This window comes from Nomascus leucogenys, chromosome X (genome assembly GCF_006542625.1).
Source record: "Nomascus leucogenys isolate Asia chromosome X, Asia_NLE_v1, whole genome shotgun sequence".
Classification (NCBI taxonomy): Eukaryota; Metazoa; Chordata; class Mammalia; order Primates; family Hylobatidae; genus Nomascus; species Nomascus leucogenys.
Window position 1 is genome coordinate 20,351,780 of NC_044406.1, and position 16,101 is coordinate 20,367,880.

Consider the following 16,101-nt stretch of genomic DNA (forward strand, 5'->3'; position numbering starts at 1 on the left):
CCAGGTTGAAGCGATTCTCCTGCCTCAGCCTCCCGAGTGGCTAGGATTACAGGCACGAGCCACCATGCCTGGCTAATTTTTGTATTTTTAGTAGAGACGAGGTTTCGCCATGTTGGCTAAGCTGGTCTCGAACTCCTGACCTCAAGTGACCCTCCTGCCTCGGCCTCCCAAAGTGCTGGGATTACAGGTGTGGGATTACTGTGCCCAGCCCAGCTACCCTGGAGGCTGAAGCAGGAGAATCGCTCGAACCCAAGAGGCGGTAGTTGCAGTGAGCCGAGATCGCGTGCCACTGCACTCCAGCCTGGGCGACAGAGCGAGACTCCGTCTCAAAAAAAAAAAAAAAATCCTTAGTAAAAGTAGGAATAGCTGCATACATCATAATAGCACAACACTTTGCATTCCTATTAAAGGACAAGACATTCTGCTATCAACTATTACTGATATTAAATGTCGTGTTAGTGCAATTAAATAAGAGAAAAAAAGCATACAACGAGTAGGCTTTTTTGGCAGATACTGTTACATGGGATGGACAGGAGGGGAAGACATGATAATCAACTGAAATGAAATACATAAAAAATCAGTAAAGAGCCTGCTTACGAAATGGTCGAAAAACAATAGCTGGGCGGGGCCGCAGGGTGGTGCACGTGAATACGTGGGCATGTGCGTGTGTACGTGGGCACGTGCACGTGCTTTTGGGGCCGACAGACGCGTCAGTTGCCTAGGCGCATGCGTCTAGCTATCCCAGAAGCACCTGCGTCTTCCGGCTCGTGCTTTCCTCAGGCTCGCGCCTTCCTCAGACTCGTGCATTCCTCAGACTCGCGCCTTTCTCTGCAGCTCGCGCCGTTCTCTGCAGCTCGCGCCTTTGTCTGCAGCTCGCCCCTTTCTCTGCAGCTCGCCCCTTTCTCTGCAGCTCCCGCCTCACTCCCCTCAGCGTTCTTTTTCCCACGGTCTTCCAGTTGCTGCTGACCTAACTAACTCTCAGCCATGGCCTCCAACGAAGATTTCTGCATCACACAAGACCTGGATATCCCGGCAGATATTGTGGAGCTCCACGACATCAATGTGGAGCCCCTTCCTATGGAGGACATTCCGACGGAAAGCATCCAGTACGAGGATGTCAATGGCAGTTGGATCTACGGTGGCCACAACTATCCGCCTCTGATCGTGGTGCAGCCGCTCTTCACGAACACGGCCTATGGCGACCACAACCAGGAAATGCTTATGGTGCAGACACAAGAGGAAGTGGTGGGCTATTGCGGCTCAGACAACCAGCTAGGCAACGACTTGGAGGACCAGTTGGCCATCCCGGATAGCACTGAAGACGAGCGCTTCCAGCTGACCCTGGCCTCTCTGTCGGCCTCGGCGGCATCAACATCAACCCAGAGCCGCAGCAAAAAGCCCAGCAGCAAGAGTGCCACCAGCACTGAGGCCAACCCGGCAGGCAGCAGCTCCAACGAGGGCACGAGGAAGTGGGAGCAGAAGCAAGTGCAGGTCAAAACGCTGGAGGGTGAGTTTTCCGTGACTATGTGGTCCCCTAACGGTAACAATGACCAAGGGGCAGTGGGTGAAGGCCAGGCTGAAAACACACCTGATTATTCCGAGTACTTGAAAGGGAAGAAACTTCCTCCTGAGGGGTTACCAGGCATTGATCTCTCAGATCCTAAACAGCTGGCAGAATTTACTAAAGTGAAGCCCAAAAGGTCCAAAGGAGAACCTCCCAAAACAGTCCCTTGCTCTCATAGCGGCTGCGAAAAGATGTTCAGGGATTACTCCGCCATGAGAAAACATCTCCACATCCACGGGCCCAGAGTCCACGTATGTGCAGAATGTGGCAAAGCTTTTCTTGAGAGCTCAAAGCTGAAACGACACCAGCTGGTCCACACCGGCGAGAAGCCCTTTCAGTGCACATTCGAAGGCTGCGGGAAACGCTTTTCCCTTGATTTCAATTTGCGCACACACTTGCGCATCCACACCGGCGATAAGCCCTTCGTGTGCCCCTTCGATATTTGCAACAGGAGGTTCGCTCAGTCAACCAACCTGAAAACCCACATATTAACGCATGTGAAGAACAAAAACAGCCCGTGAAAAGGAGAAGACCCCTCTCAGACTTGGGAATTATCTTCCAGGACTGCGGTAGGGAATAAATATGCCTCTCAAAGCTTTGTATGTTGTTTCTAAGAGTTTTAAAAAAATGAATCCTGCACATCTAAGGTTCGTGTTTTGTTAGAGTAGTAAAAATACAATTTAAACGTTTTTAAAAAGGTAAACCTTGACATAAGATAATAGTGCTAAGATGCCATAGCTTGTTCTGTAACTGTTTTTGTAAAGTTTGGTCCCAACAGGAGAAAAATTCGTAGACTTCACATCAAGAGACGGTTCTTACAAACTGTTTAAAATGGGACTTTTCACATTCTTAGAAGTAGGAAATTCATTTATTGTTTACAGTGTTTTTAAAAAACTTGTTAAAAATTCAAAATGTTCATGTTTATACTTTTAGGAATATGCTTAATAAGTCCATGTATGGTTTTTCTGGAGGTTGATAACTTTGGGAAAGATTTACTTTAAAAGAGTGAACAATTATATGCATACGTGAAGTATTTTCCTGCTTAAGAAAGTTATATAGGTGTTATTTGTTTTAATCTTGGTTGTATTCTTGGATGTTAACACATCTTGCATTTTAGCTGTATTAGGCCATGTAGTATTCATATTAGGTGATTTAATAGTACTAGTTTAAACCTATTTTAGTCATTTTATTTTCCCCAAAATACTACCAGATGCTGTTTAGTGTAATTCCTTTGCCTGTTCAGTTAAAGTAGTGCTTGCTTGTAGAATATATTGTGTATATGTTGACTTTAACACTTAAGAAGTACATCCTGTGTAATAGAAAAAGTAAAATACCTCTTCTAAAGAAGGAAAAAAGTAGTTTGCCTATATCAATACAGAAGTTAGAACTAAAGAAAAGGGCGAGTGTGCTACTGGCATCTGGTGAGTGGAGGGAGATCAGGAATGCCACTAAACATCCTACAATGCACAGACAGCCCCACGAAACACATAATTATTTGGCTAAAATGCCAATAGTGTCAGGTGCAGGGGCTCACGCCTGTAATCTCAACACTTCGGGAGGCCGAGGTGAGTGGATCGCTTGAGCTCAGGAGTTGAACATCAGCCTGGGCAACATGGCAAAACCCGGTCTCTACCAAAAATACAAAAATTAGCTGAGTGTGGGGCGCACACCTGTGGTCCTAGCTACTGAGGAGGCTGAGATGGGAGGATCACTGGAGCTGGGGAAGTCGAGGCTGCGGTGAGCCGTGATTGAGCCACTGCACTCCAGCCTAGGTGACAGAGTAAGACCTTGTCTCAAAAAAAAAGAAGAAAAAGAAAAAGGGGCAGGGGGGCTGGGCGCGGGGCTCCTGCCTGTAATCCCAGCACTGTGAGAGGCTGAGGCAGGTGGATCACTTACGGTCAGGAGTTCCAAGACTAGCCTGTCCAACATGGTGAAACCACCCCCCGGCTACTTAAAAATACAAAAATTAGCCATAGACTTCGTAGACTTCACATCAAGAGACGGTTCTTACAAACTGTGTTTAAAATGGGACTTTTCACATTCTTAGAAATAGGAAGTTCATTTATTGTTTACAATTTTTTTAAAAATTGTAAAAAAATTCAAAATGTTCGTGTTTATACTTTTAGGAATATGCTTAATAAGTCTATGTATGGTTTTTCTGGAGGTTGATAACTTTGGGAAAGATTTACTTTAAAAGAGTGAACAATTATATGCATACGTGAAGTATTTTCCTGCTTAAAAAAGTTATATAGGTGTTATTTGTTTTAATCTTGGTTGTATTCTTGGATGTTAACACATCTTGCATTTTAGCTGTATTAGGTCATGCAGTATTGATATTAGGTGATTTAATAGTACTAGTTTAAACCTATTTTAGTCATTTTATTTTCCCCAAAATACTACCAGATGCTGTTGTTTAGTGTAATTTCTTTGCCTGTTCAGTTAAAGTAGTGCTTGCTTGTAGAATATATTGTGTATATGTTGACTTTAACACTTAAGTACATCCTGTGTAATAGAAAAAGCAAAATAAAATATCTCTTCTAAAGAAGGAAAAAAGTAGTTTGTCTATATCAATACAGAAGCTAGAACTAAAGAAAAAGGGGAGGGTGCTACTGGCATCTAGTGGGTGGAGGGAGATCAGAAATGCCACTAAACATCCTACAATGCACAGACAGCCCCACGAAACACATAATTATTTGGCTAAAATGCCAATAGTGCCAGGTGCAGGGGCTCACGCCTGTAATCTCAACACTTTGGGAGGCCAAGGTGGGTGGATCGTTTGAGCTCAGGAGTTGGACATCAGCCTGGGCAACATGGCAAAACCCGGTCTCTACCAAAAATACAAAAATTAGCTGAGTGTGGGGTGCACACCTGTGGTCCTAGCTACTGAGGAGGCTGAGATGGGAGGATCACTGGAGCTGGGGAAGTCGAGGCTGCGGTGAGCCGCGATCGAGCCACTGCACTCCAGCCTGGGTGACAGAGTAAGACCTTGTGTCAAAAAAAAAAAAAAAGAAAAGAAAAAGGGGCAGGGGGGCTGGGTGTGGGGCTCCTGCCTGTAATCCCAGCACTGTGAGAGGCTGAGGCGGGTGGATCACTTACGGTCAGGAGTTCCAAGACTAGCCTGTCCAACATGGTGAAACCACCCCCCGGCTACTTAAAAATACAAAAATTAGCCATAGACTTCGTAGACTTCACATCAAGAGACGGTTCTTACAAACTGTGTTTAAAATGGGACTTTTCACATTCTTAGAAATAGGAAGTTCATTTATTGTTTACAATTTTTTTAAAAATTGTAAAAAAATTCAAAATGTTCATGTTTATACTTCTGGAATATGCTTAATAAGTGTATGGTTTTTCTGGAGGTTAAAAATACAAAAATTAGCTGGGGGTGCCTGCACAGCACCTGTAATTCCAGCTACTTGGGAGGCTGAGGCAGGAGAATCGCTTGAACCCAGGAGGTGGAGGTTGCAGTGAGCTAAGAGAATGCCACTGCACTCCAGCCTGGGTGACAGAGTGAGACTCCGTCTCAAAAAAAAAAAAAAAAATGCCAGTAGTGTCCCTGTTAAGAAACCCTGCTGTAGAAAAAGTAAAAGTTTATAACAAAGATTCCAGAGGTTTGCAGTACTTATAAACAAATCATTATTGGGCAAGAGGTTGTTTAGATGAAAGAAATGTGTGTGCTCCACCACCCTCATTGCCACTTAACCAGCATGGGTAAATCCAGAATCAGAGGGGTGATCTGGTACTAGCTACATGCCTGACGAGTTAAGAGACTATGCAAATAGTCAAGGAATCAGTGCTGCTGAGTGTGCCGGCTTTTATTCATTTGTTCATGTCTTGTTTCTGTGACTAGCAAGTGGGCTGGGGATGGGGGGAATTCATAGTGGTATCCTAAATTAGTTTCCCCAGAGTAAATTCTTGTGCATCAAAGGATTAGATTTTTTTTTATTTTGTTTTAATTTTGTTAAGGAAGCTATGAAAGCGGTACAAGAAAACACTGGTGAATATCTTTTATAATCTTGAAGTGGAAAAGGCTTAGTACAAGGAACTATTTGATCACACAAAAATTTAAAGTATCTATACAGGCAAAACGACAAACCACATCAAATGACAAACTGGAAAGATAAAATTATAATACCTGTTACAAAGGACTAAATTCCTCCCTGTATAGATTATAAATAATAGCATATACAAATTAGTAAATTAATAAGATAATCAAAAAATGGCAATGGATAGAAATAAGTAGCTTTTAAGAAAATGGGCTTTAATTTTTCACCCAGAAGACTGGCAAAGAGTAAAATTATGGTAGCATCCAGTGTCATTCAGAGAGTGGAAAAATGTCAATTATGAGAGTATAAATTAATTCAAACTCATTGGAGGTCAGCTTTAATGTTCATATTTTTTGACCCAACATTTCCATTTCTAGGTAATTTTTCCTACCCTTGCAGATGCATACTTAACTGGACGCCTAACATTATAAGCAAAGCTGTGTATTGCAGTATTATATGAAAAGGTTAAAACACCCTAAGTGATTAATAGTAGGATACCTTATAAATAAGTTGATATGTTAATAAAAATGGATTACTCTGTAGCAGATATAATGAGATTGATATGTATGAACAGATATGGAAAAATGTCAAAAATACATAAATTTAAAAGCAAATAGGGTGTGATGGCTCACACCTGTAATCCCAAATTTTAGGAGGCTGAGGTGGGAGGATCACTTCAGGAGTTCAAGGCTGCCATGAGCTGTGATCACAGCACTGCACTCCAACCTGGGCAATAGAGCGAGACTGTCTCTTTAAAAAAAAACAAAACAAAACAAAACACGAAAAAGCAAAATATAGTATAATAATTTGATGCCATTGTTATTTTTAAATGATGTATCTGTATATAATAGAAAAGATAATTTACCTGATAAGTCCTAGACCATACTTTGTCTGGCTATTTCTGGAATTTAATAATTTATAACACTTTAAAAATTTAAAAAGGAACATTTTACAATGTGAATTCATTACTTGGAACATGTGTTAGCTAGGTATTTGGCTGCTCTAATAACTAAGAATAAGTGGCATAAACTTTCAAAACATTCCAAATATAAGTAGTTCAGTGTTGGTGGGATAACTCTGTAATTTGGGTACACAGGTTCTGTCTTGTTAGCTCTGCTATTCCCAAGGTGCAGCTTCTGTGTCGTGGACCTAAATCCAGCTCCATCATAGCTACATTACAGCCCACAGGACAGGGTTGTCTCCATCACATCCTGGTGCTAGTAATGCCCATACCCCGCCCCATAAGAAAAACTGCAATAGGAAAAGGGAAGACTAGGTAAGGGGGAAGGGGTTATCTAGTGGCGTGTTAAGTGAATGTTTAACATCTGGCTCTGCAGGGCTAAGGTAGGGAGCTCTGATGGTAGCATTTGCTGGTTTCTGTGGTGTAAATACTCGCACCGTGGTCAGTTTCAAGCTGCAAACCTACACTTCCTGAAGGAGGAATTAGGAAGAAATGCACACAATTAGCTCTGGCAAGCTGGTAGGAGCAGGCTTCAGAGAACCACTGGGTTCATATAACCATATCTGCCATGCGATAGGATATAAGATGCTAAGGGGGAAAAAAAGAGTTTAAAAAATATAGGCCTGGTGCGGTGGCTCACGTGAGCCTGTAATCCCAGCACTTTGGGAGGCCGAGGCGGGCGGATCACGAGGTCAGGAGATGGAGACCATCCTGGCTAACACGGTGAAACCCCCCGTCTCTACTAAAAATACAAAAAAATTAGCCGGGCGTGGTGGCGGGCGCCTGTAGTCCCAGCTACTCTGGAGGCTGAGGCGGGAGAATGGCGTGAACCCGGGAGGTGGAGCTTGCAGTGAGCCGAGATTGCGCCACTGCACTCCGGCCTGGGCGACAGAGCGAGACTCCGTCTCAAAAAACAAAAAACATATATATATATAAAACCGGCTGGGTGCGGTGGCTCACGCCTGTAATCTCAGCACTTTGGGAGGTGGAGGTGGGAGGATGGCTTGAGCTCAGGAGTTCAAGACCAGCCTGAGCAAAATGGTGAAACTCTGTCTCTAGAAAAAAAAACACACACACTAAAAAACTAGCGGAGCATGGTGGCACGCGCCTGTAGTCCCAGCTGCTTAGGACACTGAGGCAGGAGTGTTGCTTGAGCCCAGGAGGCAGAGGTTTCAGTGAGCCAAGATCACGCCGTTGCACTCCAGCCTGGGCCACAGTGAGACTGTCTCAAAAAAAAAAAAAACAAAAAAAAAACCTAAAAAAAAACTATAAAACTGTCTTGAAAAAGTTATTAGAAAATTTGCTGCTTTGTACTCTTGAATAAATTATTAAAATTATTACACATGTATACTCATATACATGCTGATGTGGGCAGGGAAAATCTGGAGTAATGGAAAATGATAACAGTATGTTTACTGTGAGTCATGGGGCTGGTGGTTGAGAAATGGTATTTGGGAAAGATGACTTTTTATTACTTCTATATTGTTTGGAATTTTTATAGTCAGCGTGTATTTTTTAGTAATTTTTTAAAAGCCAATTGAACATTTTTAAATTAATTTCATATTAGGGTTAAAATGTACTGAGACTTCTTTTTCCTTAAAATTGACACCTAATGTCCAAAACTAAGACTAAAGAAGGTTATATATCCCCACCAATAATTGGGTCCACGCACCTCTTTCAGAGCTTATTAAATGGTATAGAACTAACTAGTCCCACTATCCCAAACATCACCTAGCCCATTAACTTCTCATTCCCAGTTGTGAGTTGTCAGCCTAGTAGACAGCTGAACAGCTTTGCCCTGCCGCCTTTCCCAGGCAAGGGGGCAAGGTTAGGGGTGGGGAGGAGATGCTTATCTTGCCCTGAATTCAAGACAGGACAAATTCAAAGATCTGGAATTGTCTCTAAGAAGAAGAGTTTAGTATCCCTGCTAAATGTTTGCTGAGCTGTGAGCTCACTGTGGTGCAGCCATCAAAGTGGAAGACAACGTGGGAAACCTGTGTGTTCCTCAAAGTTTAGGGATGTACATAAATTATGTATTTAGAGGGAGAGAGAAATACATATGTACCCAATGCCTACTTTATTGGTTTTAAACTTAGGAATATAATTTCATTGCTTCTAAAATGTCTTCCCACTTCCATGTAAAAAGTCCAGGGTGTCATTTAAATCTAGTTTTTTGTTTTGTTTTTTTTGTTTGTTTGTTTGAGACGGAGTTTTGCTCTCATTGCCCAGGCTGGAGTGCAATGGCACGATCTTGGCTCACTGCAACCTCCGCCTCCCGGGTTCAAGCGGTTCTCTTGCCTCAGCCTCCGAAGTAGCTGGGATTACAGGCGCCTGCCACCACGCCCAGCTAATTTTTTATGTTTTTTTAGAGACGGGGTTTCACCATGTTGGCCAGGCTGGTCTCGAACTCCTGACCTCACGTGATCCACCCACCTCAGCCTCCCAATAAATCTAGTTTTATAATGCTACTTTTAAAGAGTTGCATATGTAGGCCAGGTGTGGTGACTCACGCCTTTAACCCAACACTTTGGGAGGCCGAGGTGGGCAGGTTACTTGAGCTCAGAAGTTTGAGACCAGCCTGGGCAACATGGCAAGATTCTGTCTCTACTAAAAATACAAAAAATAGCCTAGCATGGTGGTGCACGCCTGTGGTCCCAGCTACTCAGGAGGCCGAGGTGGGAGGACGGCTTGAGCCTGGGGGGCAGAGGTTGCAGTGAGCCGAGATTGCACCACTGCACTCCAGCTGGATGACAGAGTGAGAACTCTGTCTCAAAAGTAAAGTAAGTTGCATATGTAATAGGTTTTTTTCTTTTTTTCTTTCTTTCTTTTTTTTTTTTTCTGAGACAGGATATCACCCTGTCACCCAGGCTGGAGGGCAGTGGTACAATCAGTGCTCACTGCAGCCTCGACCTCCTGGATTCAAGTGATCATCCCACTTCTCAGTCTCCCAAGTCGCTGGCACCACAGGTGTGCACCACCACACCCAGCTAATTTTTGTATTTTTTGTAGAGAGGCAGGTCTTGCCATGTTGCCCAGGCTGGTCTCAAACTCCTAGGTTCAAGAGTTCCACCCACCTCGGCCTCCCAAAGTGCTGGGATTACAGGCATGAGCTAGAGCTACCACATGGGGCTATTTCTTTAAAAAAAAAAATGAAATACATACTGATTTTGAAAAGACAAAGCCACTAAACATCTGTCTGAAATTTGGTGGGGAAAAAAGAGAGATGAGATGAGATACTTCCTGAGCACACTGTAAATGAAGGTGTTTAAATTTTGAATTATGGTATAAAGAATTTTTAGAAGAGGAATTAAACAATTCCTGCTATCTGGTTCCAAGTGAAGAGTAGATTGCTTTAAAAAAATTCTCTATGCTTTGTTGCTAAAAATTCCTTTATAAATAGTGGAAGTAAAATTTGACCATTCTGTTTCTATACTTACATGTTTTTAAATCCTTCTTAAATATTGAAAACCCTGTTCTTATTTGTATAAGCCAGTTGTAAGTTTATTTGAGGGCAAAGTAAAAAACATTGGTGATAAAAGTGATGTTGTGATTATAGTAAGCTGGAATTTAAACTTAGAACACAGTGTAAGCCTTGCCAAATTGATAGTTTACATTCTTTCAGCTATAACTACTGTGGGTTATTCAAGGAATAATGAGTTGTTATTTTACCTATTCAGTCATCTGGTGACCTGTAAATCATTTCTGTGTGCTTAGAGAATTAAGGTAGTTGTGGTTTTTTTTTATTATTATTTGCAAACCACCCTAAGTAGGGCTTGATTGGGGTAGCCCTTAGCCCCCACTTAATAATAATCACCAGCTTCAAGTCTATGGGTACCTTGCTGCCTTGATGACAACTATAGATTTTCTTCTCCCTTGACCCATGATTTTTGTTTGTTTGTTTTGTTTTTTTTTGTTTTTTTTTTTGTTTTTTTGTTTTTTGAGACAGAGTAATCTCTCTGTTACCCAGGCTGGTCTCAAACTCCTGGTCTCAAGTGATCTGCCCACCTCAGCCTCCCAAAATGCTGGGATTACAGGCATGAGCCACCGTGCCCGGCCCCATGATATTTTTAAACCCTGAGTCACCCATATTCTGATTTTTCTACTGTTGCCCCAGTCTCATTGCTTAGTATATAAACCAGAATAAAATTGATCCTCAATTCCATCTAAGTCCTACTGTTTCTTGGCTATTGTTTTATTAAAATCATGAAGAAAGCAAAAGAAGGCATGCCATCACAACTATTTAAAAGTGTTCTAGAAGTTATAGTCATTGCTATAAGACCAAACAGGAGGGAAAAGATGAGGTATGAATGTTGGAGGAGATAAATGATTATTATTAGCAAATAATGGAAAATCCAAGAGAATAAAGACTAAGACATCCTAAATGGAAAGTTCAGTTTGGTGGTTAATTACAAAGTAAATATAAAAAAATAAACGTAGTGTTCCTGTGTATCTGAAAGAAACAGATCATGTAATAGGAAGAAAAGATCTCATTCAGAAAGTAATATGACATATAAAAAATAAAAAACTAACATTTTAAAAGAAGTATACAGGGCCTATATAGAGAAACTACAAATCTGTACTGAGAGATGTAGAAGATTTCAGTAAACAGATGTCGTGTTCCTATGTCAGAAATATAAAATTATGGATTTACCCCTAGTTATTGCAGTCATTGTAGTGACATTAGAAATCCTAATGTGGGCCAGGCGTTGTGGCTCACACCTGTAATCCTAGCGCTTTGGGAGGCCGAGGTGGACGGATCACTTGAGATCAGGAGTTCAAAACCAGCCTGGCCAACATGGTGAAACCCTGTCTCTACTAAAACTACAAAAAAATTAGCCAGGTGTGGTGGTGGGAGCCTGTAATCCCAGCTACTCAGGAGGCTGAGGCAGGTGAATCACTTGAACCCAGGAGGCAGAGGTTGCAGTGAGCTGAGATCTTGCCACTGGGCAACAGAGCGAGACTCTGTCTCAAAAAAAAAAAAGAAAAAAAATCCTAATTTGAATAATATTTGGTGGTTGTCAAAATGATTCTCAAATTTGTCAGAAAGGATAAGGGGAGAATAACCAAAATAAACAAATTGAAAGTATTTATTTACTAAATACTGAAATATTACTACCAGCAACAGCTTTATTGTCACTGGAATAGTGGAAAAGAATGGAAAATCCAGAAGCAAGCCAAAGAATAGATGAAAATGTAGTGTAAATTAAAAGTTGCATTTAATTTAGTAGGGAAAGAATGCACTGCTCAGTAATTATTAGCTAAACATTTGAATAAAATTAGTTATATGTATCAGTCATACCAGACACAAAAATAAATTACAAATGGTAAAAGATTTAAATGTAAAAATCACACACATACACAAAAATAAATTCCAAATGGTAAGAGATTTAAATGTAAAAATAAAACTATTTAAACCATCCTTCCCCACAAAAAGAGTGATTACTTACATAATGTTAGGGGAGAGAAAGTCTTCCTTTGCACAGCTGCAAAGGTTGAATATATAATGGAAAAGATTCATGAATTTGAGTACCTAAATTTTAGGGTTTAAAAAAAAATAAAGACGGTTTTCTCTTTTTTTTTTTTTTTTTTTTTTGAGACGGCGTCCTGCTCTGTGCTATGTCACCCAGGGTGGAGCGCAGTGGCACAATCTCAGCTCACTGTAGCCTCCGCTTCCCGGGTTCAATCAATTCTCCGGCCTCAGCCTCACAAGTAACTGGGACTACAGACGCGCGCCACCATGCCTGGCTAATTTTTGTGTACTTTTAGTAGAGACGAGGTTTCACCATGTTGGCCAAGCTGGCGTTGATCTCCTGACCTCATGATCCGCCCGCCTCGGCCTCCCAAAGTGCTGGGATTACAGGCGTGAGCCACCGTGCCTGGCGGACAGTTTTCTTATGGTTTGTTGCTTTATAGTCTGTGACGTGATGTAAAATACATGCTTGGTTTGTTCCACCAATACTGTTCTGCATAATAGTTTAATTCTTAAAACAACCTCCTTTTTCCAAGTACCGTTTGAGTTTCTGTACCCCTGTTTAGCAAGAATTTTTTTTATTTGAATGTATTTGAGGTTTCTAAGATCACAAATATGTTTAAATTAGTGATATATACATTTTCTGAAAAGAGGGTATAGTTAGTGGAAGATACTAGTTCTATCAGTATCAAATCATGTTAGCATGTGGTCTTCCTAGTGTGGTATTAACATGCCCATTTTAGATTTCAATATCTAAAATGAAAGTAATAATTGAACATCTGTCTGCTCTACTAATAAGTAGATATTTTTGCCTCATTGCTTCTTCTGATCACTTTATTAATTTATCAGAATGCCCAAGTGTTGTGAGGTCCAGCTACTTATATCATTCCTGCCCCTGGTTGAGTTTATTGCTTTTTTTCCTCTCTTTCCAGGTATCTGGCATAATTTTGTCCTTGCACTCTTGGGTATTTTAGCTCTTGTTCTCCTCCCAGTAATTCTCTTGCCATTTTACTACACTGGAGTCGGGGTGCTCATCACTGAAGTTGCTGAGGTAAATAATGGATTACTCAGGGCATTCTTTCATCAGATGTTGTGATGTAATACCTAGCATCTATTCAGAAACTTTTATTCAAGATCTCCTCATATACAAAATGCTTAGTTTCTTCTGAAGAAATTACTGTAATCCTTTCAAATCTAACAAATAATGTTGGGAAACACATTGGTTTTTTTAAAGTTTCATGAAAATTATTTTTGTCCTGATGCTGTACTTAGGAAGATAGTATCAAGATTTTCTACCTGTAGTTTATTGGTAAAATGCATCATTTACCTTTTCTGTTTATTTTTATATCTCTGCTTTTGAGTCAAATGTCTTTATGCCTCCTAAGTAGTAAGAAAGATGAAACCTAGGCTGTCCAGCTGTAACATTTCATAGGAGTTTAAGTTAATGTCTTCAACTCTGTATTTCACTCCCTTAGACAATAACTGCTATGATGGCATCAAATCTTGTATTCAGACATTAGAAAGAGGAGAATTACCTTTGTGAGCAATTGGCTTACATGTACATTGTACTGATGGTATTGCCTGCATATTTGGGATATGTAAGGACGTGCCTTACTGTTTTATGTGTTAAGGATATAGGAAAGGCAAGACAGTCTGATGATACTTTCACCAAAAAATTTTAATTGGCAGTTTGGGAAAAAATTTTATCATTTTAGTCTTAACAGTCAGCAAGTCGGCTTTTTTTCAATTGTGAAAAATTCAAAATCTTGGAGAATTTGGGAAAAGCAACCCTAATTGTTGGGTTTTATTTTAATTTCTAGGACTATGTCTTGAATTCAAAGCTGGATTATTTTCTGCATTCAAAATATTCTACTTAATTAACTCAGTGTCTTTATTATTTGCTCAGATTAATTATAGTTTGTCTTCATGCATTATCTGATTTGGTTTTACCCCCTTCCCAAGGACTCTCCTGCCATTGGACCCAGAGGCCTTTTTGTGGGAGACCTTGTCACCCATCTACAGGATTGTCCTGTTACTAATGTGCAAGATTGGAATGAATGTTTAGATACCATCGCCTATGAGCCTCAAATTGGTTACTGTATAAGTGCATCAACTTTACAGCAGTTAAGTTTCCCAGTTAGAGGTGTGTATATTTCCTCAATATAATATAATGCTTCAAGCACCAGTACCTGCCATTCACTAATCCTTAGACCATGTCTATAGATTTATTCTGTTCTAATCTGTTTAAAGCAAATCAGTAAAGTAAATAGATTCAAACCAATAGACATTTTTCTTGGTAAGTTGGATGCTAATATGTGTTTCCTTTATTATATATTGTTGAACTTCTATTTTCATAATATCATATTTGACTTTTAGGACTCTAATATTTTCTGCTTTCAAAACAGTTGTATTAAATCATAGCCGGGCACAGCGGCTCGCGCCTGTAATCCCAGCACTTTGGGAGGCTGAGGCGGGCAGATCATTTGAGGTCAGGAGTTCAAGACCAGCCTGGCCAACATAGTGAAACGCCATCTCTCCTAAAAATACAAAAATTAGCAGGGCATGGTGATGGGTGCCTGTAATTTCAGCTGCTTGGGAGTCTGAGGCAGGAGAATCGCTTGAACCCGGGAGGTGGAGGTTGCAATGAGCCAAGATCAGGATATGGAAAGAGACTCTGTCTCAAAAAAAAAAAAAAAAATCAGCATTCAAGGTCAATCATAACCAATTAACTAATTCCAATAATCAAATACCCCAATATAATATTATCTTTATGCATGTGTGTAGATATATTATAGTGCTTTAAACTTTTATAATTGAAAAAGGGAATATAAATAATAAGAACCAGTTCTACTTTGCATGAGCTTATGTCAGAACAGATAAACAACGATAGTTAACAACTAAATATATAAAAATCAAAGCATAAACATTCTGTATTAATATATTGTTAGCCCAACACAGACATGCAATAAGGAAAGATTACAAGAAATAAGAAGGAACTTGGCAAACAAAAAAACCCATCTGGGATTTAGAAAAAATTCCCTTACTTCTTAAAAATTCCCTTAATACTTAAGCAGTTCTAGTGGTAGCTGTGTGGATGTTGGCATGTCTGAATCTATCTGGGGTAGAGTTATTTTATGTATTTTATGTGGCAGGCATCCTAAAGAAGTTGTCTTGGCTTCCAAAAATACCCTGTGAAGTCAGATATGTTGCTTTGTGCAGCAGATGACAGAGCTGGAGCAAGTTTCTTCTCGGATCCTGCCAAACTTATTTTGAGTTATTTCGGCTCTGAGAAATCAGCTTCCCGATTCTTTATGCAAAATCAGCTTCCCAATTCTTTATACAAAATCAGCTTCCCAATTCTTTATACGAAATTGAAGGTGTTAGAAAATAGAAATTATACTCAGACTATATCTTTAAGTAAAAAAATATCCTGATACGTATCCACATCTATTGGTGTAGGGAAATATGATTAATAATCAAGAATAGTTTTAGTAAAGTACTGTGTGCAGCACAGGCAAAGTAGTAAGAACTGATTTTTTAAAAAAAAACTTTTAAAAATTTACTCTTCCATGTATAACCCATTTGTAAGAATTTTTTTATTATCAAAAATGTTTAGACACGATGGAGAATAGTATAAACGAGCCCACATATATCTTTCTGCCAGCTTCGGCAGTTATTAACATTTTGCCAATTTTTTCATCTAAGCAGTCCACTTTTAGGGGAAGTATTTTGAAGTACATCCCAGGCATCCTATCATTTCATCCGTAACCTTTCAGCCTGCCTTTAACGGATGATGACTCATTAAACATGACCACAATACTGTTATAATTCCTAACAAAATAACAGTAATTTCTGATATCTAGTTGGTATTCAATTGTTTCTCATTCTTTTCATTATAGTTGATTTAAATTAGTTAGGATGTCTTCTAAGACTTTTTAAATTTGTAACAATTTTCCTTGACCTGTTTTTGAAATGTTATTTTTTTGTTGAAGAAACTGAGTCATTTGTTTTGTTGAATTTCCTAAATTCTGGGTTTTTCTGGTTATATCTTATCCTCATG

General features: G+C 40.1%; 2 protein-coding genes across 3 annotated transcripts in view; both read left to right on the forward strand.

Moving 5' to 3' along the window:
- MBTPS2 (membrane bound transcription factor peptidase, site 2) overlaps positions 1 to 16,101 on the forward strand; it is a 59,513-nt gene that overhangs the window by 15,614 nt on the left and 27,798 nt on the right. For both annotated transcript variants that reach the window (XM_030806530.1, XM_030806531.1), the window contains exons 6-7: positions 12,974 to 13,092; positions 14,004 to 14,184. In XM_030806530.1, the coding sequence (XP_030662390.1) occupies positions 12,974 to 13,092; positions 14,004 to 14,184 (300 nt within the window). The remainder of the gene's footprint in view (positions 1 to 12,973; positions 13,093 to 14,003; positions 14,185 to 16,101) is intronic.
- On the forward strand, positions 372 to 3,199 carry YY2 (YY2 transcription factor). Its single transcript, XM_030806533.1, has one exon. The coding sequence runs from the start codon at positions 985 to 987 to the stop codon at positions 2,083 to 2,085; it is 1,101 nt and encodes a 366-aa protein (XP_030662393.1). The 5' UTR covers positions 372 to 984; the 3' UTR covers positions 2,086 to 3,199.

What these genes read in the sequence shown, in the direction of transcription:
- YY2 (XM_030806533.1), top strand. Translation starts at nt 985, where the DNA reads ATGGCCTCCAACGAAGATTTCTGCATCACACAAGACCTGGATATCCCG.